The sequence below is a fragment of the Gymnoscopelus microlampas genome (assembly GCF_963454915.1).
Source record: "Gymnoscopelus microlampas genome assembly, chromosome: 11".
Taxonomy (NCBI): Eukaryota; Metazoa; Chordata; class Actinopteri; order Myctophiformes; family Myctophidae; genus Gymnoscopelus; species Gymnoscopelus microlampas.
In genome coordinates this window covers 15,291,667-15,316,683 of record NC_139948.1, presented here as the reverse complement: position 1 = coordinate 15,316,683, position 25,017 = coordinate 15,291,667, and the positions used below count along the sequence as shown (strand labels likewise).

At 42.8% G+C, this 25,017-nt stretch overlaps 2 protein-coding genes across 4 annotated transcripts in view; both read right to left on the bottom strand.

Moving 5' to 3' along the window:
• crebbpb (CREB binding lysine acetyltransferase b) overlaps positions 1–17,235 on the bottom strand; it is a 58,631-nt gene extending 41,396 nt beyond the window's left edge. For all 3 annotated transcript variants that reach the window (XM_084071510.1, XM_084071511.1, XM_084071512.1), the window contains exon 1: positions 16,367–17,235. In XM_084071510.1, the coding sequence (XP_083927636.1) occupies positions 16,367–16,457 (91 nt within the window). In that variant the 5' untranslated portion in view covers positions 16,458–17,235. The remainder of the gene's footprint in view (positions 1–16,366) is intronic.
• A 2,903-nt stretch (positions 17,236–20,138) lies between these two features.
• LOC311055775 (adenylate cyclase 9) overlaps positions 20,139–25,017 on the bottom strand; it is a 64,503-nt gene continuing 59,624 nt past the window's right edge. Inside the window, exon 10 of the mRNA XM_084072041.1 lies at positions 20,139–23,690. Within this exon, the coding sequence (XP_083928167.1) occupies positions 22,298–23,690 (1,393 nt within the window). The 3' untranslated portion in view covers positions 20,139–22,297. The remainder of the gene's footprint in view (positions 23,691–25,017) is intronic.

Here is a 25,017-nt window from a genome sequence, read left to right as displayed (position 1 = left end):
CTGCTATTTTCACTCGTTTGGGTCCGGGGCAAACATCCAATTTTTCTTTTGAGTCTTGAGCAAGAATGTTTGGGAAGCACTGGTTTAAAGTACTACTGCCGCTTGGTATAGCTTGCAACAAGACTAATGATATAGCCTAATACAGCACAGTCTTGAAATTACAGACATGTACAGTCTCTGAATATAAAAAACACGTTTTAGGTGTTTTGACCAGGACATCCCTACTAATGTTGATGTTTATTATGTCATGCGTGTGTATGGGTTGAGAGCCCAACTAAACCGATATATCGGCCATTATTTGACTTTGTTGATGACATCGGTATCAGAAATTATGTAGCAAATATGCCCCGATTTCAAATCTACTTTCTACAAGCTCACATGTCAAATTGTGACGCAATGTGAGCTTGTAGATCAGCTATTAAAAAAAAGCTTTAATAGGGCTTAAGTGGTTCAATAAAATAAAACAGTTTTAGCGGATTTCATATTTACTTTCTTGTCCATTGTATATTCAGAGTTAAGTACAGTATGTTCTTTTCATCAATCAAAGTTTAATATAAATACATACTTAATTTAAAATGTGTATCAAAAACTGTTTTGTATTCATTTGTTTGCTTAAATGTTCTCTGACAGAAACTTTAAATCACATCTTTTCACAGTGATTTCAAGATTTTTCTTCTTTTTTTTAAATTATTTATCTGTCAATACAGCGGTAATTGGTGGGCTAGGAGGACTCTCCAAAATCAGGATCGGACCCAAAAATCTGGCATCACTTGTGCTCTACTTCCTTTTCCCCTCTCTCTCCATGCCATGTGGATTATCAAACATGCTCACAGTTCTGACGTCTTTTTCCTCAGATGCTGGCATGGTCTGCCACCTTTCAAATATAGTGGTGACATCTCATGCTGCACACCATTACTTTCTACTTTTATGTACAACCGACTGTCAACTTGTGTAGCCGTAATGTCGATGCATCACTCTTGCAAGGGACTCACAAACAGGGTTGCCAGATCTGCTTATTATAATTTCCCGCAAGATTCTAATTGAAAATAGCCGATCTACAAGCTCACAACGTGTCGCGATGCGACGCGTTGTGAACTTGTAGATCTGCTATTTTCAAATAGCTGATGTACATGTTAAAGTGCTCATGTGGCCCATAGTCGCTTCTTTTGGGTTGTTTTTCCTAGAACTCTCACAGAGAATCTGGCAACACTGCTCACAAAGTGAGTGTGGGGCAGCAAAAACCCAACACGAACATTTAAAATAAAAAATGTTTTAAAGATTTTTGGCTTTTCTGCCTTTAGGGCACGCTCCCACCGCACTTTTATTTTACCTCTGGGGCAGAATCTGCCAATGCTTTGTCAATGCAAATGCGTGGATTCCTGGTCTTGCGGATTTTTTTCCAAGAATCCACGCATTTGCATTGACAAAGCATTGGCAGATTCTGCTAGAGCCATATGAAATCCGTTTTATTTTTTTCCCAATTCCGTTTTATTTTTTCCCAAATTCTGTTTTTTCCATTTTAATATTTCTGAATTCTGTATTTTGCTTTTTATGCTCATTTTTACCATAAAAAAAAGTGTCTGGTAAGTGGAAATGAATAAATGTTCAAGATATAACAGTCCATACATGGCCCTTGTTGTGTTATACGCAAAAATGTTCCCAAAATAATTCGGTGACTTCGGTCTGAGCATGCGCAAAATGGCGTCGCGCATGTATTATTGTTTCTATCGTCTTTCTAAGACTATTTCTACGTGGATTTTACTGTTTATAAAGTAGGATGTGGCCATGCAAAATGGTGGTGTCCCGTGGATTTGTAAAAATTCGCGGTAAAAAAAAATATTTTACCGCGATTTTTTTTTTTTTCCAAATTCTGCAATATTCCGTGTTTTATTCCAATTCCATTTTTATTGGTCATTTCCGCGATTCCGTCCGCGATTCCGTTAACACGGATTTCATATGGCTCTAGATTCTGCCCCAGAGGTAAAATAAAAGTGCGGTGGGAGCGCGCCCTTACTGATAGTTTTCAGTGAAGATGGACAGGAAAGAGGGAGAGAGAGACGGGGAGAGAGACAGGGACGGGACTTGTGACACGCTGTAAGGCTACATTAGAGCCTAAGTGCCCGGACCGCTAGGCCAACGATCCAGGCTGAACGTTTCAAATTCTTATGACGGAAATCTTAGAGAACGTTGGGAGAGAGGTAGACAATTTAAGGGTGCGTTCTGAAATATAGCACTGAGCACACTGGCCAATACAAACTAATAGGCGAGTGTGCTTCCGGTGCGCATTTCCGAACGCACCCTAAGTGTTAAGAGAAAGGTGGCCTGTAGGTAGAAAACTGCATACATACATACACTCTTTAAATTCTTTATTCTCTATCCCCGGTAGCTCTTCCATAGAGATAGAGCAGGCGAATAATCTGAACACTTTCTTCATGGCCATTAAATGCCATAAATTCCGGGAACATTACTATAGCATGCTATTTATGCCCACCGATTATTCATTTAACAAGCCAATTCAGAGATCCACTCAGATGGATGAATCAATTTATCTATTTTTCAAAGCATTCTATTATTGGGTGGGGGAGGGGGCATTCAAGCCATCTCAACATTTGAGTGGGGGGGGGGGCACCTGTCACTTTCTAAATCTACGGCTATGCAGCAATTTGAATTCAAGATAAAGCTGTGTGTGGGTTAACCTCGAGTTATAATGACCATAAACAAATAGTCAATATACAGTATTATTACTATATTATTGTGTTGGCACTCAAGTGGCGTAAGGCATCCTTGTGTGTGCATCTGTCTACATGCATATCTAATGTAAAGCTAGACTGAAGCAAGTCAGTAGAGGTATCTAATGCAAGTTATACAAGTAAACTCATTGTTTCTGTTCAGTACAGTATTTGAATATACATTCTCAATTTGTGTTAGCAATAAACAATGAAATTCCGCAGTGAGTTCCCAATAGATTTTCCAATTGAGTTTATTCCTGAATATTTTCATCTTTCAACAGCGATAATCTGATGTTGATGGAGCCGAGGAAACGGTGCCTGTAAAGGGGGAAGACAGCTCCCATGGTCCTGTTGGAAGTGGATGATGCCCCTAGTACTCCAAAAGAGATCTAAGGAATCTTCTGCCTTGGTGGCTAAGGCAGTGGAGTCAAATTTATTTAAGGTCACCGGTCAGATTAGGTCAAATGCAACTTTGTGGGGCCTATGTCAGACCAGCTGTGCATGCGCCAACATGCACGGGCGTGCGTTTTTCCCCAACCTGTTCTCATGTGTCTCAGTCTCTACTGTAACAATACATTTCACTTCATGAATTTTGTTTGAATATTACATAGTAAGCATTACTCTCTCTCTCTCCATCTCTCTCACAAGTGATGCGCGTGTCCGGTAGCCTGGTAAACCCTCCCTCCGGAAATCTCATTTCAATTCGATTTCAGAAAGGAGTCTGGTCTGAAACGCCTTTCTGCAATAATCGCTGTGGGCTGGAGTTGGGCGGGAGTAATACCGTTGACTGACAACCCCTTCAACCAATGATCGTTTTTCCCCTTCAGCCAATGAGCAGTTCAATTTGACGAGCTCCAGACTATGTGACGCAACGAGACTTTTGGGACGGCCATGCCGAAAATAGGTTGCCTTATTGGGATACATGCGTGTCACTCCCCGCCCCTGCCGGTTCTCTAAATTTATATTTTTAAATAGGCTCTGTCATGATTAATTGACCACATATATGAAGTTAAACAACTAAATTCTATCCAAACGATATCTTATAAGTAAATTCCGTGCCTCAAAAAAGAAGTTTGAAAGCGTTATAAAACTGAAAGTAAGAAGTGAAGGCACTCGCACAAACAACAATGGCTGCCGTTCGTCTTTTTTCGGCGGCTCTCAGGCTGCACTCGGGTTCATTCGGGCTCACTCGAACTCGCCACCTGATTGGCCAACTGTCGCTGTCAATCACAGAACAATGAGCGACGACGCTGATAGGCTCGTCGGCTCGGCGAGCAGAGCGATTATTGGAGAAAGGCGTTTCAGACCAGACTCCTTTCTGAAATCGAATTGAAATGAGATTTCCGGAGGGAGGGTTTACCAGGCTACGTGTCCGGTCTTTTTTCATGAGAAAATGGAAGAGGCGAGTGGCAACAATGGATTTAAAACACATTCATCTTTTGAGTCAATGGCCTATTTTATGAAATAAATGTGTTGGCTATCAATATAAATGTGTATATATCTTAGTGACGCTGGCATCTTGGTGTGTGTAATCCTCAGTGTTAACTCTGAAGGTGTACAAAATGGAACCGTGCAGAAATCATCGCACGCTTGGAGTTAGATTAACACTTAGGATGTTTGGCCCACAGGCTGCCAGTTTGACAACCTTGTCCTAGGGCCATCCTCCTACACGTCAAAAGCCACAGTATCCCAGGAAGAAGTGAACAGATTCATGACAGTAAAATCTCTAAGATACATGTTCCTTTGTACATATAATGTTTGTATTTGTTGACAACATTATTGTGTTGAACTTTTATGCCATGTTGATGAATTGAAGAATATATATAGGACCACAATGGAAACAAGTCCCCAGAACTTTCTTTGTTATCCTTTTAGCTTTAATGTCTTATTGTACCACGTGCTGTTTACATTTCTGACTAATAAAGTCTTCAATCAATCAATCCACTCTCTGAAGGTCCGCTGACCTTGTGGAGGGTGCATGCAGGCCAGGGGAGTAACCCTCTTGGCTCGCCAAGCAAAGCAACATCTTTGTATCCCCTTTGTCTAGGGTTGTTACGATTATGACATTTTTTGATTGACAATTGTTGTACAAATAATAGCGATTAACGATTTAACCCATTAAGACCTGAAGCCGATTCTACAAATGTCTTCTAAATCCTAACAGTTTTCGGAAAAACGTATGTTTCTATATCAGTGGTTCTCAAACTTTTTCATGTCAAGGACCCCCAAAATCATATGTATTTGGCCGGACTTGTCACTTTACAGTTTACAATGTTTTATAATAGTCTACAGAGGTTTTTACATGTTCCAGGGTCTGAATTTTGGCGTTGGGAGTGCAGGAGACGCGCAAATTTAGGACTTAAACTGCAGGAGATTCCTATACACATTTACAGAGTTGTTAAGATAGTCAGCCAATGTGAATGCAGGAGAAGCAGCTGGCGCTGTGTGTAGATGGACCGTCCATCCACCCCGAGTGTCTGCATCTCTCTACAAGGCTACGAGCTCCCCTCCCCGCCCCCCCCCCCGCTACGTCTATGTATACCCCATCGTATACCGTAAGTCGCTCACCGAAAATAGAAGATTTATAAGTGTCACGAGTCCTCTCAGTGCGTTGTGAGCTTGTAGATTATTGAAAATGAAAATGTTGAAAAGTCATCCTTTAAGGTAATCTCTTTTTAAAGGTAAAAATCTATGCTGTAGATGGCTGTATTTTCCTCGGCTTCATGTCTTTCCATTAGTTATGATAAGATGAGTCTAAAGTAGACTCCCGACTCGTTGCTGTATTATTATTATTTCTTTCCTTTCAATTCTTTTACAAAAAAAAGTTTTGTATAAAAAAAAAAAAGCAGTTTGCGCTCTCTTCCCAACTGCGCAGCAAAAACATAAATCCATCGACACACCAATAAATGCCCCCGACGCGCAAAATACTGACTCGTTAACATTCCTACTTTCCATAACAACTTTAGGTAAAAACAATAAAAGAAACGTACATATCCAATGAGTGTTTCTTACAGTTATTGTGTTTGGACTCAAGTAAAACAGAGGGCTTGTGTGTGTGTGTGTGTGTGTGTGTGTGTGTGTGTGTGTGTGTGTGTGTGTGTGTGTGTGTGTGTGTGTGTGTGTGTGTGTGTGTGTGTGTGTGCACGCGCGTGCGTGTGTGATAGAGAGAGCTATACACTACTCCTTGGAAAGTCCAAATACAGAGATGAGAGGAACAAAACCAAACGCATTGGGAAAGTTGGGACAAATAGAGACAGAAAAGGGAGAAGGGGAGAGACGTCTCTGCGGCAGTATTTTACACATCGCTAGCTTAGTATATCGTCTCTGTCGGGTGGAAATCTCATATGTACAAAATTGTTACTTTTAAAGGCAGAAGTAGCAGATCCACAAGCTCAAAACGTTTGATGCTTTTGTGTGACGCTGTAGTATTATCAAGTAGAGCGTTAACACAATAAGACCTGGAGAAGCATCCGTGTCATTTTTAGATATGAGCTAAAAAGCATTATTTTACACTTTGGCTATTCAAAAATAATCTAGATCTACAAGATCTACAAGCTCATAGCGCGGCACAGAGTGCCGCGCTATGAGCTTGTAGATCTGCTTTTTTTTTTATCGTGAAAGTTTGTGCACATTTTGGAATATATACATATTTAAAGCGAACATTTGTTAAAATCTTTGCTTCCGGGGGTCGTAAGAGGTTTCTGCCCGACAGCGACGATATACAAGCACAGCCAGGAGGGGAGGGGAGGGGGCTCCTACTCTTTGTAGGGAGACGTACAGACCAGAATGGCTTTAGGAGAGAGCGCGCGCAGTGCACGGCTTCCATTCACGTTAGCCAATTATATTATCAACAAAATGTGTAAATGCATGTGGGAATTACCTGCAATATAAAATTGCAAGAATCGCAACAATTGCAAGAATCAATTAAATGATGCGTAATTCCAGCAATCCCGCACCGAAATTCAGGCCTCCTGAGATCTGTTATTTTTTTAAATAGCCACAGTATAATAAAATGGGGCATAAGAGGTAAATTAAATGTCTGCTGATCAGTGTAGAACCTTAAAGTAACTAGTGTCACAGGAACGGTAAGCGCTATATAAGCTGTGTGTACTGAAGAGCATCACCTGTGTCTCAGCACCAGAGTGGCAACAGCGTAGCGGAGATGAGTAAGTGCGAGAGAGGAGAGGATGTGAGCGGGGCGGGCAACAGCGCGGTGATTCACTCCTCAACAGGCTGACGGTGGGGTGGTTTTAAAGTGGCTCACGGAGGAGCCGAGGCTGTGATGATGATGAGCACGTCCACCGGGCACAGTGCCAAGTGGCGGCGAAGGGAACCAAAACGGGAGCAAATCTCGACACTTGAAGTCAAACGAGAAAGCGTACTTATTTCTCAACTGCAGAGCATCAGCACCGCGACGCTGCTGGCGGAGTGTTCACCCCGGCCCCCATTTCAGTAGCCGAATGAAAATCCTTCTACCGAGAACACGCGCACACTTGAGAAGTTGAGATTGAGAGGTAATGACAGGCTACAGAACACCGCTGCCACTTTGCCATGACTGCAGGGAGAGAGGACTGAGAGGGAAAGAATGATAGACCCCCCCCCCCCACCCCCACACCAATCCACTTGCAGGAGATCCTCCTCCGTTGATCTCCCTCTTCTAACCCATTAAGGCCTGAGGTTCCGATTCTACAAATGTCTTCTAAATCCAAAATCCTTTTTGAAAAAATTGGTTCACAAACGTTTTCATGTCAAAATCCCCCAAAATTATATGTATTTGGCCGCCGACCCGCATCTCAAAATATTTAGTTCCAGGGACCCCCAGAACAGAAGCAAAGATTCAAGTAAAAAATGTTCGCTTTAAAACAATATATATTCAACGAGTCGCACACATTTTCACGATTTTTCAAAAATATTTTTGAATAGCCAAAGTGTAAAATAATGCTCTTTAGCTCAAAACAAAAAGTGACACAGATGCGTTCCAGGTCTCAATGGGCTAATAAATGGGTGTCTGTGCCTGCCTGGCTGTACCGACGTACCGTGGCCTTGCCTGTGTGACGGCAGCTGTCAGCCCAGTGGAGGAGGGTGGGAGGGGGTGTGGGGGGGGGGCAAAGTTAGTAAAGCAAGCGTGGCGGTGCTAATGGGACAGATTAGATTTAAAGGGCCAGGCTAAACATGCAGGGAGAGGTGTAAGTGTGCGGCTGCCAGCGCACACCACACCACAACACTGGCATATGCTTGAAAGGCTAAGTCAGGGGTTGGCTTATTTCGGTCAGTGCAAGGCTGCGGAGGTACAGGACACAGAGGAGAGACAATGCCCCCTACACACGCACACACAACTCCCAGACAGGTCTTCACAAATACACTATGACCCATGTGAGGCACCGCTGGCAGCAAGATGATGTCACTTTCAATCGTAAACGACCACAATCGAGCCAAACGTCAAGACTGCAGAGACCAGGTCAACAACGGGAAAGGACACTGTTCTTCAGAAAGAGGAACCAGGAAAAAAAAGCTACGCTCTTTCAAAAGCACCATTGAAGCCGTTCGTGACATCTTTATCCCAGTTAAGATATATCACTGAGGACAAAAATATATACAGTATAATTTAATATCTCACTTTAATGTAAAATGTACAGTAAGACCATTGTTTATGAACATGAAGAACATTTTACTTGTTTAACTGTCAAATACTGCCAGGCCTCGCACATTAAATTATTTACGACGACAAGCTCCTTAACCACTAAAACTCTACAGTATATACTTGATCATACGAAGAAAAGTGAAAATAGCTCGTGACACGCTGTGAGCTTGTACAATGGCTATGTTTGCCTTTTTATTCTTTTTACTTTTCGCCTATGGCATGCCCAAAATAGAGACGCCAGGTTGAAAGTTCCAGGAATGGGGTTAAGATATTGTCCCAAAGGGTGCAACATACAACGTTTGGACCTTTCATTTCAGAATGATATAACAAATGCATGTGACTGACAACAGGGCTGTGTACCTTCCTTCTCCTCACCAGTCTGGTATGCTTCACAAAAACAATTACAGCTCATAATGCCATAGTTATACACAGAGGAGGTCCGGCTATGGTTTGTTTGTTTGGACTCTATTGGCAGGACTTGTATAAAACTTTTAATACAGGCTTTATAAGAGGAACTGTGATGACTTCAAGATGTGTGAAATTAGTGGCGCGCAGCACTTGTAAAGCTGGGGCTGCGTTGCCTCAAAAGAAAACTGACATTATGGGGAAAAAGAGAAACTTAGACGAGGATAAGCCATCTGGGAGAAGAGGGAGATAGGGCTGCTCTGAACCTTAAAGCTTTCGTTTTATTAATCATTGTATTTATTTGTTTTATGGGTGGGTGACATCATGCCATTAGAGGTAAACAAACGTATGTCATTATGTGGGCTGCCCCTGTAGACAGATCGGAGCTGACAGAGGAGTCCATATTATGATGATGACTAATGAAATATTTGACTTTAAGGAGACAGATTCATCGTCATAATCATCACCAAGACAACAAGAACTAACATCAGACCCTGCGGTCTGTGCTAAACCCCTCAAAGTATGACATTCAGTTATTTCTACTTCTGAACTCCTTCGATTGAATCTGCCAACTACTTCAGGATATACTCTATGTACTATATTCGAATGCTGCTACAACGAATGAATGTTAGAACCTTTGGACGTTAGGGCCAGCCCTAGAGGGAAACAGGTCAAAGTGTTGTATTCACCTTTTGCTGACAGATATAAGAGGTTCAAATGAAAATGCCATGCTTTAGGAGACTCTGCCAGTCTCGCATTGGAGGATATTAACATCTGTGGACTGAAGATTGGTGAAGAACAGAGAAAGAAAAAAGAGGGGGGTGGGTGTAGGGAGGTTTCATATAGTGGAGATGATGGGTTGGGGTTCCTTTCCTGGTTGGTTCCAGGTGTGCCCCCGCCCCCCCTCACCCCTCCTTCCTAATCAGTTCCACTTCAGCCAAGGCATTAGTCCACAGAGCCAGCAAAACGGCTGCTACACCCCCCACCCCCCGGCTGGCGGAAGTGAGCGTTTTTACGCTCGAGTTTATCTGTATGGGTGCTAAAGCTAACGTAGCTGGAATAATGCTCACCCAGGGGTTGGTGCCCATTGACTCGAGCCAGACAGAAGAGGGAAGCCCCCGTAGGTGGGCAGTGGGGCTGGATAACGGTGCCCATTTTTCACCACAGGCACCAAGACACCCAGTCGGGCATACAAATGAAAACAAGCCCCGACACTGGCCTCTAAGGCAGAGGCACAAAAACACACTGACACGAGACTTAAGTACCATAAAGAAAACCTGTCACACATTAACATAAACATCAAAGACACGCAGCATTCTAATCTGGGGCTGTAAGCAGCAGCAGCTCAGCATGCAGTGGAATGGTCACAGTGGAGGAAGGCGTGTCTTCGCTGTCACAGTACCAAATAATGGTTGGGCTCTGCCAATAGGAAATGTGACTTAATGAGTCAAACCAGAGGCGTACTGTATTATGACTACTTCCTAAAGCCAAACCAATCTGTGATATTAACGGTTGTAAATTGAGATATTCTAGTTGTGTGAGAGTAGGTTTGCTGCTGCCTGTTCAATTTAACAAGACGCAATGGTCTGGACAACTCTGGAGTAAAACTCTGTAGTAAAACTAGGCCTACATACACAACATAATTGGCTGCTGCACTCAGAAGGACTGAACTTCGGATACAAGATCTAGTTACCATGACAGAAGGTACATTGATGTCCTACGCACGCACAATTACCATCTTACTCCATTCATACTTTTTGGGGTCAAAAACAAAATGTGACAGTGTTTATCCTGCCATCTGCAATATGACACTCTAAATCTTCTCAGTGTACTCAAGTACAAGAACTGCTTCAAAGACTTCAAAGGGAGATGATCTCTAAGACACACTGACTGTGCCCTACTGAGTGTTTGTGTGTGCGTGCATGCATGCGTTGTCTAAGACAGCGCGGACGTCTGGCAGCAGTGGAGGGGGCAGCCTGGTGTCAGGCGGCTTTATTGCCCAGTGATGGCTCCTGTCAACCCGCTGAGGAGAGGAGCTACATTGGCCCGGGGACCGGCAGCTGTCAGCGTGCGAGAGATCCTGCAGCGGCCAAGGAGAGGCAAGGATGAGGGGACAAAGGCACTAAAACATCTCCCAGCTGTTTGTAAATGGCAGGCAGGCACGAGTGACCACTGCTGCGATTTTAAATAGAGGGACCGAACCTGGGGCTTTGCGTGCTCCTTGTAAGATGAGAGTTAAGCAGCAGTCACAGTGGTCAGAGTGGTGTAATCCCTAAATTGCTCTCATTCAAATGCAAGGGTGTCTGATTTTCAACCTCAGTCATGAGGGGCGGCAGAGGCTTAGGAGGAGGAGGAGCTGCTTGGGAATCGGAAGGTTCCCGGTTCAATCCCCAGCTCCCCCTGGGTTAGTGTCAAAGTGTCCTTGAGCAATGGACGTAATGGACATTATAAAGCACTTTGGATAAAGGCGCTATATAAATGCACCATTTTACCATTTATGAATGAGGCTGCGCATCATTTTTCACTATGATGAAGGTAACTTATGCGTTTATGTCTATCACAGGCCTGGAGTTTTGGAACAATCCATCTGTAGAAACAAAGCTATTTTAATTACTTAAATGAATAGTTCACCCAAAAAAAAGACTTATTTTCTATGCACACCCCATGTAGAGATTTGTTTTTGTTTTTGTCGCATTCCTAAGCCAATAATTTGATGACCGGAGGAGACTCAATGGAGATTCTGAGTCTCCGCCGGTCATCAAATTATTGGCTAGGAATACGATAAAAACTTCTCCATGAATTCAAGGCTTCATGGGGTGTGTAATTGATAGAAAATATGTCACTTTACAGAGATGCTCGTAGGCCTGCGTCCTGCGTCGCTGACGCACCATATTGCGAAAGGACGCATTCATGACAACTCTAGTGCGTCCATGGGACGCAACTCCGATTAGCTCCGATAATATATAATATTTGTCAGCTGTGATCTACATGTACTCTCTCGGTTAGGCACCGTTGGTGGAGAAGTATAACTCTCCGGTTAGACACCGTTGTACTGGAGAAGTATAACTCGGTTAAACAGCGTTGTGTGGCAGAAGCAGCAGCACAGCCCCTCGCTGTTAGTCTACGCTACACACACAGAGAGAGAGAGACGGCATGAGGACCTGCTCTTAAACGTGTTAAAACGTCTTGGATAGACCACTGTCTGGAATAATAACTGATCATCATACATACAGGTCTACTACTAATCTTTGTTGCTGTTGTCATCTTAAATTGACCAGCCAAAGTAAAATCCCCGATTTTAGAGTGTTCTCCCACTTGCTTGGAGATCAGAGTGATGGTGGATTAACGCATGTTGCCAATCAGCTGTGTAACATTAGCAGGTTAACGATGGCTCGTTGATCCTATGCATTTGACCCTGATTTGACCACAAAGGCAAACAAAAGCACTAATTAATGGCAGCTGTAAGTAACCGGTTGTCTATCGTCTGTGTCTTGTGTATATTTAATAGGCAACTGGATGTTTTCTGTAGCTTAGAGATATCATAACAATTAATTCCCTGAAGAGGGTAGACCCTCTCCCTCATGCTAAACTTAAAGTGACTTATAAGGTTCCACTTCTCCTCAAAAAGACAACTTTATTTTCCTTTCTCAATGACAAGCCTAATAGTATTATTGCATGTTGACTATGTGCAATAACTGCAAGCCAATGTTCATAGGCATTGTCAGTATTTGTCTTCATTATTTCTTGAATTCCTATTTCTTTATTTGCCAATACTTCCACTGTAAGCCAGTGTTTTCAGTCTACACAATAAATAGTAAAAATAAATTCTACATTCATAAATAATACAAAATAAAATAATAATGATTAAAAGGTTCTATGATTAAATGTATTCTATTGGTCAAAGGTATGTTAAATCCACCTGTTGCCCACTACTAGTATTTCTTACCATAAGGTGTGCTAATACTACAGAATCATATACATTTGAAAAAATATATTTATGATTTTTTAATATATGTATATATATCGGTATCGGTCTTGAAAAGCAGGAACGGGTCGCACTGATCTAGATCTGCTATTTTCACAATATGTATCTGTGGAACTGAATCAAACTAAATTAAGTGCCTCAACTCCTAATTCCTCAGGGTGGGGGGTCCCCAGTTAAAATATGATTATTTTGGGGGGGTCGCTGCCTGAAAAGGTTGAGATCCACTGCATCAGGATATAATGTACACAGTCACACACGCATAGAAGATATGGAGATTGGAGATCAAAGAAAACGATAGGGGGGGGGACGTGTAATTGGGGACCCATAAAATGTCCCTGGGACCCATCTAAAAGACCACCCTTGCATCCCAGGACCCATTACATTGAAAACCTAGCAACATCACTGCACTTTAAGCCCTATTCTAAACGAGCTGTGTCACACAAAAATAGTGAAAGTAGCCTTCTTCATTTGTGTGACATTGTCAAATGTCCAACTCAGTGTTGTGTAGCCACGCCTTGGTCTCTAGTCCCACTAGGATGGGGCCGGCCTCTGACAGTGGTCTGTACAGGGGACAGGTTGTGATTATGTGTTCTGCAGTCTGCTCTGTGAAAGTAGCCGATCTACAACCTCACAGCGCATCGTGAGCTTGTTGATGGATCTGACATTCATTCACTATTTTTGGAAGAAAAGAATCCCAATAACAACATTCCCAAAATATGGACACCAGGTTGAAAGTGGTTAACCAATCTGATGCTTTCTTCTGTCTTTTTCTTTAATGGATTGTGTGTTTGGGTCTGTTTTTACAGCCATTTGATGTATTAGTTGTAGAAGTAGCTGCAGTCTAACATTAGTATTACCATGTTAATGTGAAGTAGCCACAATCAACAGATCCAAAGCCAACTATGACCTGAGACCTGTGCCAACCCAACAGCTCAGCATATAGGGTTAGAATAGGTACACTCGGGTGGCGCAGTGGTAAAGTCCCTGCCCACCACCACGGAGGTCGTGGGTTCGAATCCACGTGGTGCATTCGGCTTTGTCGGGCGTCTATGCGAACACAAGTGGCCCGTGTTTGGGAGAGGGAAGCCGGGCGGGGGAGGGCGATATTGGTCATTGCACGTTACACCTACGGGCTGGGGCGGCACCTGTCAGCAGGGAGTGTTGGGCGGGAGTAGGAGGACGATGGCCCTACGTCCCCCCCGGTGGGGGCTCCTTACTGACAGGTGAGTCAGTAGGATAAAACGGCAGTGACAACACAGAAATGTGGGTGGGGAGGAATCAATTGGCATAACGACTAAATTGAGGAGAAAAAGGGGGTAAAAAAATTATTGGCTACTCTAAAATAAATAAATAAAAAGAATAGGTGATACAGAGATGCAGGAAATGCTTTAGTATTTATTTAATTGGAAAACCTGTCTTAACTTGACAGCAACCACTGTCACTGTCACAGAGGGTGGTCCTATACTGACCTAGCTAACATCATCTTACACAGAGACTGGGGGAGAACTCTGCACGCTGGCCGAGACCCTGTCCTGTCATTCTGGGTTGTTGACATGGCACTTTGGCAGCAGGGGCTGAGCCACAGCCACCACCACTGGACACTCCTTTCACTGCAAGCCCTCTGGATGTAACACACACACGCACCCACACACCATGCTGACTGCACGGCAGAGGGCTTCCCCAGCTATATAGATTCCTCACCCTCCCAGCGAGGTCACAACAAATGGGAGCTGATGATTGGGGAAAGCCCTAGCGCTGGACTCAAAGCTTCTTTAATATCCTATCCCTTGTGAGATTCAGACAATTAGATAGATAATGAGCTTAGCAAATACAAGAAATTAAGACTTTAAACACCAATACAAATTTAAAATTAAGCAAGACCAGATTCATATTATATGGAAGCAGATAACTCAGAACTGTATATGTGACATGATTGACAGCACACTACACACCATGTTTAGTTATAAAATATACAGAGCACAAAGTATTTTCCCTCAATTCTGTAGTCATAAAATATGACAGGCGGTAAAACAAAACCCAACTATTGTAGTTTTAAATGATACTTTGCTGCTGTGCTTCTTGAAAAGTTGTTCTGCAGGTTTGAGTGGGTGAGATGTACAGCCCGGGGCTAGTTTGTGATATTCAGAGAGTTGCATGTGGGCACAGAAACTTGCATTTGTCAGTAACTTTGCTTAAACTCGATCTCGCTGGATTAAGACAAAAATCAATAAAAGTTCCAAGATCTCTGCATCAGACTGTGAGCCAGGAAGACGGTAACTTCTAAAATGTATGGCTTGTCTGAACAGCTGATGAATGTGCCAGAAACATGGAACGACTGGCCTGTATGACGGGGTCATGTTTCTAACAAGTGTTAGTTTGCCTTTTTTTTTCTATTTCAGAGCTGAAAATGACGAGCAAATGACCCAACACTTCTACACAGTCAGATCCAAATGAGTGTTGGATGTGACATTGACACTGGCTGTCCTGCAAACTGACATGTTCTGCACACAAGTGATGACCCATTAAACATGATGATCTCTTAAACACACAGCATCAATCAACCTGGCCAGAAACATTGTGCATCATGCAATAACACAGCCATGTCATGTCTCTTGATTTTGGTTCAAACGTGTGGTTCTCAGTGGTGGAAAGAAACTAAGTATATTTACTCAAGTACTTAGTTTAGGTATGTTTTACTTCCTTCAGTATTTGCAATGTAATACTTTTACCCCCCTACATCTCAGAATATTGTACTTTTACTCCACTACAATTATATGAAAACTTGAGTTACTAGTTACTTTGTAGATATTGATTATTATTACAAAACACACTAATCACTTCAGCCGTGTACATTTCGGCCATTTGAAAATAGCAGATCTACAAGTTCGCGATGCGATGCATTGTGAGCTTGTAGATCTGCTATTTTCAAAGATTTTTTATACATTTGTGAAATGAGACCCTGCCGAGTACTTTTACTTTTGCTATTTTAATACCTTTTTTATACCAATATTTTTGTACCTTCACTCAAGTACATTTTGAATTCCGGACTTTTACTTGTTATAGAGCATTGGTTCTCAAAGTGGGGTCCGGGGACCCCCAGGGGTACTTGAGGGGGTTCCAGGGGGTCCCCAGCTAAATGATAGACAGGAACCAAATGGACCCTTATGGGTCTGTAACTCTGAGAGTGTACAAATGGAAACAGGTGGACCCGTTAGGGTCCATTTGGTTCCATTTGTACACTCTCTGAGTTAAATTAACATTGGTTTTACAATGTGAATTGGGGTCCCAGAGGTATAAATGCCATTAAATGGGGGTCCGTAGCCTAATGCATGTCAAACTGGGGGTCCTTGAAATTAAAATGGTTGCTAATCACTGCTAGAGAGCCGTAAAAAAAACTTCTCTTATTGGGGTCCCTGACTTATCTTTTCAAATGGGGGTCCGCGGGGTAATAAGTGTCAATTAGGGGGTCCTTGACATGAAGAAGTTTGAGAACCACTGCTATAGAGCATTTCTACACTGCAGTATTGATACTTTTACCAAAAAAAAGTACTTTTCCCACCACTGACAGCCATGTCATGTCTCTGTTTCTTTTGGTTCTGTTCTCACCTGGACCATCTGATGCTGAGAGAGCAGGTGAATTGAGCTTGGGTCTCTTCGCATTGGGGGGACCCCCCACATCCAGCAGGTTGTCAGCCATCCTGATCGCTGGTTAATAGTGGATGGGGAAATTTAAAAACGGGATCCGTGGAATACTGGCTCAAGTTATTGATCGATAGGGATTTCTTTCTTTTTCTTTTTGATGTATCGTAAACTGGTTCAGCTGAAACGCTTATCTTCGGCTCCACAGCCTATAGAAACACCGTCTCAAAAGGAGGGCAACAGCGCCACCACGCTGTTACAGTCACCCCATGATAATCCAACACCCAACACCCCACATCATTATCCGTCAATAATTGCGTCCAAAAAAATGTATTTCAGCTGGAGAAAAATAAATAAAAATAATCAAATAATATCACGCGACGCGATGACGCGTCCCTCTCGCCGTGTACGGGTTAGTTTCACGTATATATGGAATCATCTTTTTTTTTCTCGCAGCCCCAAAATCAAAAACGGCCTTAAATCCTCCTCTTGGTTTTAATAAAAAGAAGATAATTCCACGAATATTTTCGGTGCACCGAGGTGGTTCTCTGGACGCTGTCGTCCGCCGGCGAAGACATCGGGTCGGTGCGGAGATACACGGCGACAAGCGGCGCTTCTCCTCCGAAGGGGAAATCAAACATACGAGGGGCTCTAAGGACGACAAAAACGCCGTTAATCCTCACATGTTTGCGACGGCTCTCTTCTCAAGAACAAGCGCTTCGCGATTCCGTGCGAAAAGGGGGTTCGAGTCCGGTCTGGCGCGGCTCGGACGGGTTTAAAAAAAATAAATGCTAACGCTGAAATCCCGATTCGGAGCCGCGTCAAGATGGCGGCTGTTGATTCCTACCGATAGAAAAAAAAAAAAAAGTTTTTTTTTCTTTCCAGCTCAGACTGTAGGGGGGAGGGGCTCTGCCAGCACGCCCTTACGCAAAGCCCGTGTCCCACCGTGCGTCATGTGCACGTACGTGAGGTAGCCTCTAGGGGTGGAATAACCCTACAAATTAGGATGAAAAGGCACATATATATATCAGTGGTGTAAAGAAACTAAGTACATTTACTCAAGTACTGTATCTAAGTACAATTTGGAGGTATTGAGGATCTACAAGCTCACAATACATTGTGAGCTTGAAGATCTGCTATTTTCAAAATATTTTTATACATTTGAAAACTTTGGAAATGGGACATCCTGCATAATGACTACTTTATGCTGTTGGTACTTTAAGTACATTTTCATACCAATACTTTTGTACTTTAACTCAAGTACATTTTGAATTCTGGACTTTTACTTGTAGCAGAGTATTTCTACATTGCAGTATTGATACTTTTACTTAAATAAAAAAATAGATTTAACTCTGAGTTACAGAACCCGTATTTGGTAACTTCCCAATTATCAATCATTTAGTTGGGACCCCCTGGAACCCCCCAAAGCCGCCCTGGCCGGACCCCATGTTGAGAACAGTGTTAGATAGGGCTGTATAAGTTTGTTTCAACAAATATGTAAATGGACTCAACATATACACGTATCGGAGAAAATACATGGAATAAAAACAATATTTGGGATGGTAGTACTCATACATTTAAATGTCATATAGGCTACAAAACTCAACTGGACAAAGTTTCCCCAAAAACCTCACTTTATTCAATTTTTAAACTTCATTTGCATGCCTCAGCGTGCTATATACAAAAGGAAATCCCATAGAGAACAATTCATCAGAACTTAGCTATAGTACTGTAGGTTACTGAAATACTGCCTACAAACACATATTAGTAGTTCCCATTTTAATGAGGCCATTTAAAGCTGCAAACCATAACTTGTTGTGTGTGAATAAAATGTTATTTTGACCAATCTGTAGGGTATGTGAATACAATAGTTATAATCAATACAACTAACACAGGTTGCAGTTGGTTGCCTTAATTTTCTGCTTAGAAATGCAGATCCTGTGGCACTACTGGTATCGCACGAAAGCTCTAGCTGAACAGTACATTTTGGAGCCTGTCCAGAGGGCCCGAGTTTGAATCTCAGGTAGGACATAAAAGTTATGGATTGCACCTTTAATTATACAAGACACGGGGGGCAAATACTCTTGGTGTGATTGAAGAATTATCTGTCCTGATAAGTCCTATTTTCCTCAAACGGATTTGGTGAAATGGACTCAAATGTCCAAATCCAGTTCACATCCCTGCTTAGATTTATGCTTTCCTTTCAACACACCATCACACAGTTTCACAAACACTCTTTACACACATGCAGGCACAAGTATTATTCCAACACTGTTCTAACTCTCTCCTCCTCCATTAAGGAGCTAATAATCAAGCACATGCACATGTATAAATAACAGAAAATGCTCAGACACTATACAATAGAAAGGCATGAAAGTATGTACATAAAAGTGACCGCTTTGTGCAAATGTTCATCATAGTGAATATAAAAATGGCCCATCGTCAATGTGCACAACAGAACAAACAAATCCTCAGGATAAGGCAAAAACATCCACACAAAAAAAGTCTGAATGACTGTGATGACATTCTTTGGCATCAAAATATTTCTAATGTGCCATTGTCGTATAGTTCATAAAATCACCTACATCTTAAAATCAAGCCCACATACTTTCAGTGTGATACTCAAGTGGCAAGATGTGGTCTTATCTACCCTGTCGTCCTTGAGCTGACTTGACTTTCCCAAGACAAAAAGAAACAATATAATACATTGGATTCTTGGAGTTAATAAAAAAGATATTATTTAAAAGACATTATTAAAGTCCATGAGATAAAAAAAAGGTTATACACTTTTCCTGGCACTCAAGTGTCATGACCTCTACTAAGCACTTTTCCCTTGATAATAACAACAGTTTATCAACTGATTATTATACGCATTCCTTTCATTGAAGAACTTGGACTTTTGGGTTGTGTGCTCATAAGCGCAAAGTAAATTTCCCTTTTAAACTCATGGTTTATAAAATGATTACATTAATTATTGCCCTTAAAAAACTATATCTAAGCATTTTCACAGATATAAAATGCAAAGTCAAATACAGGTTTAACAGCATATTAATATATTTGTCAGCATATTCCCTTTAACTCCTACAATGCCAGTTAATCAATAAAAAGTTTGGAAAGATCTCTTTGAATGGCATGTATTGAGGAAAGGCACAGCTCAAATGTATAGAAGCGCTGTCTGGGTGCATTAAGTTGATCATAATTCAGAAGAAAGTAAATATTCCTCTACATTGTGTAGTGGAATCTGTTATGAAAGCTATTAAGAAACAAACAAAACTTAGAGCATATAATGAAATGTGGGGGAAATGGAAGCTAAAAGGCACTACCTACAGTACTGTCATTCCTATAAGCCAGTGGTTCTCAATTATTTTTTATTTTTGTTCCTTTTACAATCTGGAACCCTCTCAAGGACCCCTGCAGGTTGCCCGGACCACACTTTGAGGACCAGTGATAGCTCTAGCTTCTGAGCACACAACCCTTTTTGCTGACCGTGTGTGTGTGTGTGTGTGTGTGTGTGTGTGTGTGTGTGTGTGTGTGTGTGTGTGTGTGTGTGTGTGTGTGTGTGTGTGTGTGTGTGTGTGTGTGCGTGCGTGCGTGCGTGCGTGCGTGCGTGCGTGCGTGCGTGTGCGTGTGTGTGTGTGCGTGCGTGTACGTATGTGTGTGCATGTGTGTACGTATGTGTGTGTGTGTGTGTGTGAGAGAGAGAGAGAGCGAGAGAGAGAGAGAGTGAGAGAGCGCGAGAGAGAGCAAGAGTGAGTTCTCTAGACACCACATAACTGCCATGGGATGTCTTGTATAGTAATTTGATTCAGTAAATAATTAAAGCCACAATCCGGGACTTATTTTAATGAATAAAACATAATTTTAACCAATCTATTGGTATGTTAACGGTGCTGTAAATGATATTACTATAAGATTAGTGTTAAATATCTCTATATTCTGGTAACAAGCATTGCTACAGAGTGTTTGTTTAGTAACAAACACTCATTTTCGGGTCGGGATATACATTTTTTCCAGTCGGGAGAGACAATTCATACAGGATACAGGATAAACAAGTGTGATTTTAAGTGATGACACAAAGAAGTGAGCCGACAGAATTGGATCTGGAACACTATAAAATTGAAGCTGAAAACGGGCACTCTCTCCTGATTGGCTGAAATTGGCACAAAAAAAAACTTGGCCCTAGTTGTGCCGCCATCTTTATTGTAGTCCGGACATCACTGCATTTATCTCTCACCATCGGGAGAAGGAGATAACATAAATAAAACGAATGGATTGTAGCTTTAATATGACACGACAGTATGATGAAATCTACCAGGTTGAAAGAAAGCTGCGAAAATGATATGTTAAATTAATTAGAATCTAAATATGAAGGCAGCGCTGAAACAAATACTGGTATGTACCGTAGTACACCTATGGAGAGACACAAACACCTTTGGTGCGTCGTATTTCCATCACAGTGCCATTCTAAGTTTCATGCCACTGCAAATATCAAGTAACTGTTGCATTTGGCTTGCATTCATTAACTCTTATTGAATGAATATTATTATTGATGGGGTCATTAGATTGACAGTTATGATTTGTGTTCTGATAAAAAATACAGTATACCCAGATAGTTCCTATCTTGTTATAGCATTTAGTGTAATCATCTAGATAGCTGCTTGCCCTAATTCATCTACTGTCACAGCTAAAGATGCTCTACACATATAGCGGTGCCTATTAAGAGCCACTGAAATATTCCTCTGTAAAATAAATAGCTTACACTTAAGAGTTCCCACAAGAGCATCATCAGGATTATGGCAAAAACATTGTACTATAGCATCTGATGCTAACAGTTAGCCTAATCTTTAATGCTGTTTCTGAGAGAGCATGCTAGCTAAGTCTAGCTTAGGCAGTGATACGTCCGGACAGTGGTAATACAAGTGTCCAAACCAAAGCCAGAGATAAAGTTGCCAAATCAGCGAGAAGGATTTAATATCCTTCTCAATGACACCCCAGAATGCGTATTGTCCTACATTTTTTGTCAAATGAACAGCAGTTATTACCACACACACACGCACGCACGCACGCACACACGCACACGCACACGCACACACACACACACATGTGCACAACACACAGGCCTCCTCGATCTTCGAACAGAATTGATTTGTCTGTTCTCTGGCTTTCCAGAAAAGGTTTTTCATAAAGACCAAAGAAAACGTCATCTGCAGCATTTCATGCCGGGTTCCTGTGCAGATTGTACAAACACAGGTGGTACAACCATCTTATTTCCCTTTTCTTCATTGTGATCCCCCCAGTTCAACCTCTCATAAGGTCAACCTGTTGAGTCATTACCGTAATAAAGGCAGAAATAACACTGTACTAATAGTAACACTGTAAAATATGACAGATCTAAACGTTTAACCAAAGCATTGTTTTTTTGTTTTTTAAATTACATTTTTGCAAAGATTTTCCCTTTATGCCTTTACTTGGTCTACATATTATTCTATACTAAAGGCACTTAAAAGACATACGATGTACAAAATGCCAAACAAATCTCAAAGAAGAAGATTAAAGGTTACTGATAATCAAGTAGGTTAATGGGTGGCGATGGAATCTGTAGCAAATGAGAACACTTTCATCGCATGCTCCCACCTCCTATGGTTGTTCCTGACTTACACGGTTCCTTTGGTCCAACCAGCATCCTGCACTGATAACATCATCCAATCAAACCATCGCCTTACAGCCAAAGACGACCCACTGTCTGACTGATGCTGATAAGAGCATTGTGGGTCTTTCCCTGTAGTCTGTGGAAGAACCGATTGCTCACCAACTTATGTAGATGCCAACAGGCAGGAACGAGAGACTAAGCTTAAAGGGCAGAAGGTACTGATTAAAAAGCGCCAGAGTGGACAGGTCTTAGAGTTTGGTTAGCTCCCCATTGCCACCATCATAATTATCCTCCTTATTGCCACTTTCTACATCTTTCTGAGACTCTGCTGTGGCGTTTCGGGGTGTGTTTGGCTGGGGGGAAGGAGAAATGATAGGCTGTTTGATATCTGTATAGGGAGTTGGCCCTCTTAGATTGGTGACGGGAAGAGATGCCAGGCCGGCGTGAGACGAGGAGCGCCTGGCATGACAATTCTGCGTGGAGAGACGTCTTTCACGGCCGTCTGATTTCTCGCCGAGCTCTGCCGCCTCTCTTTCATGTGCCAGGAGGCCAATGCCTACTCCCAGGCTGGTAGAGGAACCGGGGCCAGTGCTGTGTACAGCAGTATTGGTAGTGCCGGCAGTCATATTAGTCGCAGGCACCATGCTGGCAATTTCATCTGTGGGCGAGCGCCCGATGCTTCCGTCCACCTGCGCCCGGATCTCGGGTGATACAGAGAGCTGGTACTGAGGCACGGGACCACTATCACTGCTTTTGGGATACAAGAAGGTCTTCATCTGACCTTTGCCCTTTACATTGACCGTGCCACGGTAGTCAAATTCGTATTCCATGCTGCTGAGAACACAGTAGCTCTCCTCGCTGACCTGGACGCGACACTCCACACCTGTTGTGTCCATCCGGCTGGCGATATTGACCGTATCGCCCCAGATGTCGTATAGGAGCTTAGTTGTGCCGATCACGCCTGCCGTTATAGGCCCGTGGTTGAACCCGATGCGAAGCTTGAAGCCGAAGCCAAGCATGTTTTTGTTGAAGTCGTCGACCACGTGCATCATTTCCAGGGCAAAGTCAAACAGCGCCCGGAGATGGGCGTGGGGGTGCACCGCGTCTGCACACTGCTGTGCATTGAGTCCAGCCGCTGCCATGTAAGTGGCACCGATGGTCTTTATCTTCTCAATATTAGAGTAGGCCGGCTTCCGCAACTGCTCGTCAAAGTCTCCGATGAGTTCGTTGAGGACACGATAGCACTCCTTGCCCCCCTCATAGCTCTCCTCGTAGAACTCGCTGAAGTTGACGATGCTGGCAAAGATGACGCCCACGTTGTCGTGGTTTTTGGAGTAGCTCTGAGTGACTTTAAGTTGCTCTGACACGTGGATGGGGATGATGTTGCGCAGCAGCCAGTCGGCCTGGTCCCTCATGTTCTGGATCTTGATGCGGTGCTGGTCAGCCTCCACGTTGCCGTGGTAATGGAGGCGGTAGCTGACCTCAAACTCGCGGTTGAGGAACCAGACCAGCAGGAGAAGCAAGAAGAAGGCCACGCAGGCCTCTGGGGCCAGCAGGGCCAACAGGGGACTGGGCACCAGGTCTGCTGGGCTGTCAATCACACTGATGGAACTGTTGCTGCTATTGGTATGGTCGACTGGCCTGGAGGGCAGAGGGAGAAAAACAATGCTAGGAAACAGATAGAGCAATGACAGAAGACGCAAGTAAGAGGATGGAGAAAGTATATTAGTTAGCCTTAACCAGTGGATCTCAAACTCTTTCATGTCAAGGACCCCCAAATTTACCCTTTTTAGCCCACGGACCCCCCCATTTGAAAATACATGCCAGGGACCCCTATAAGAGGAGATCTTTACGGCTCTAGCAGTGATTCTCAACCATTGTAATTTCAAGAACCCCCCAGTTTGACATGCATTAGCCTACGGATCCCCATTTAATTGCATTTCTATCTCTGGGACCCCAATTTATATTGTAAAATCAATGTTAATTTAACTCTGAGAGTGTACAAATGGAACCAAATGGACCCGCTGTTGAGAATCTACTGTATGTAGGTTACGACCACATTTACAACATTTCAACTGTGCATCAATGCACTTGAATACTGTAGGGCTGTGCGATATGGACAAAATCAAATATCATTGAATCTTTTACAAAATGCCTCTATATCGATATTGTGATCATAATATCATATTGTGACAATAATATCAAATTGATAGTTACATTACATTACATTACAGTCATTTAGCAGACGCTTTTATCCAAAGCGACTTACAATAAGTGCATTCAACATAGGTAGGGAACGAAACTACAAATCATCAGAAGTCTTAAGTGCATTTTCTGCAAAAACAAGCAACCAAGAGTATACCTAGCGCTAAGGTAAAAGTGCAGATACAGGTATGATAGTCTCATACCTGTATCACAATATCGATATAATATCCAGGGGTGCACATAACTGGTGCGCAGGTGCGCATGCGCACCCAAAATAAAAAATGCGCACCACATCAGGCGACGCGAGGCGCTTTTGCGCACCAACAGCTGGGACAGGAATTTCCAAGCTTTTATTTTTTAGCAAAACTAAAAAATAAAAGCCTGGAGATCGAGGCTAGGAATTTACTTCCTGAAGCCACACTCACACAATCACTCTTAAGCACCCGTCGGCCCCATGTACAGCCATTAGGCGGAGGGGTAGAGATATGACTCGCGTCGCCTCGCATCGCCTCGCATTGCCTGGCTGCGTGCCAGCAGCGGCTGTTAGAGGCACTCGTCACCGATGATGAACGCACCGTAATGGTGCAAAATATGCCGTGAACGTCCCAATCTGGCGGATAAAATCAGCGCAGCAGCACAGGGCACCAACCTTGGGGGCTTTATATAACAGCATGAGAAGAAAAAAAACGGCGAAAACCGGCGGAATTTAGAAGCAGAGCGTCCTTTTTTTCTCGCCCACCCCCCCCTCCGTTGACAAAACTGT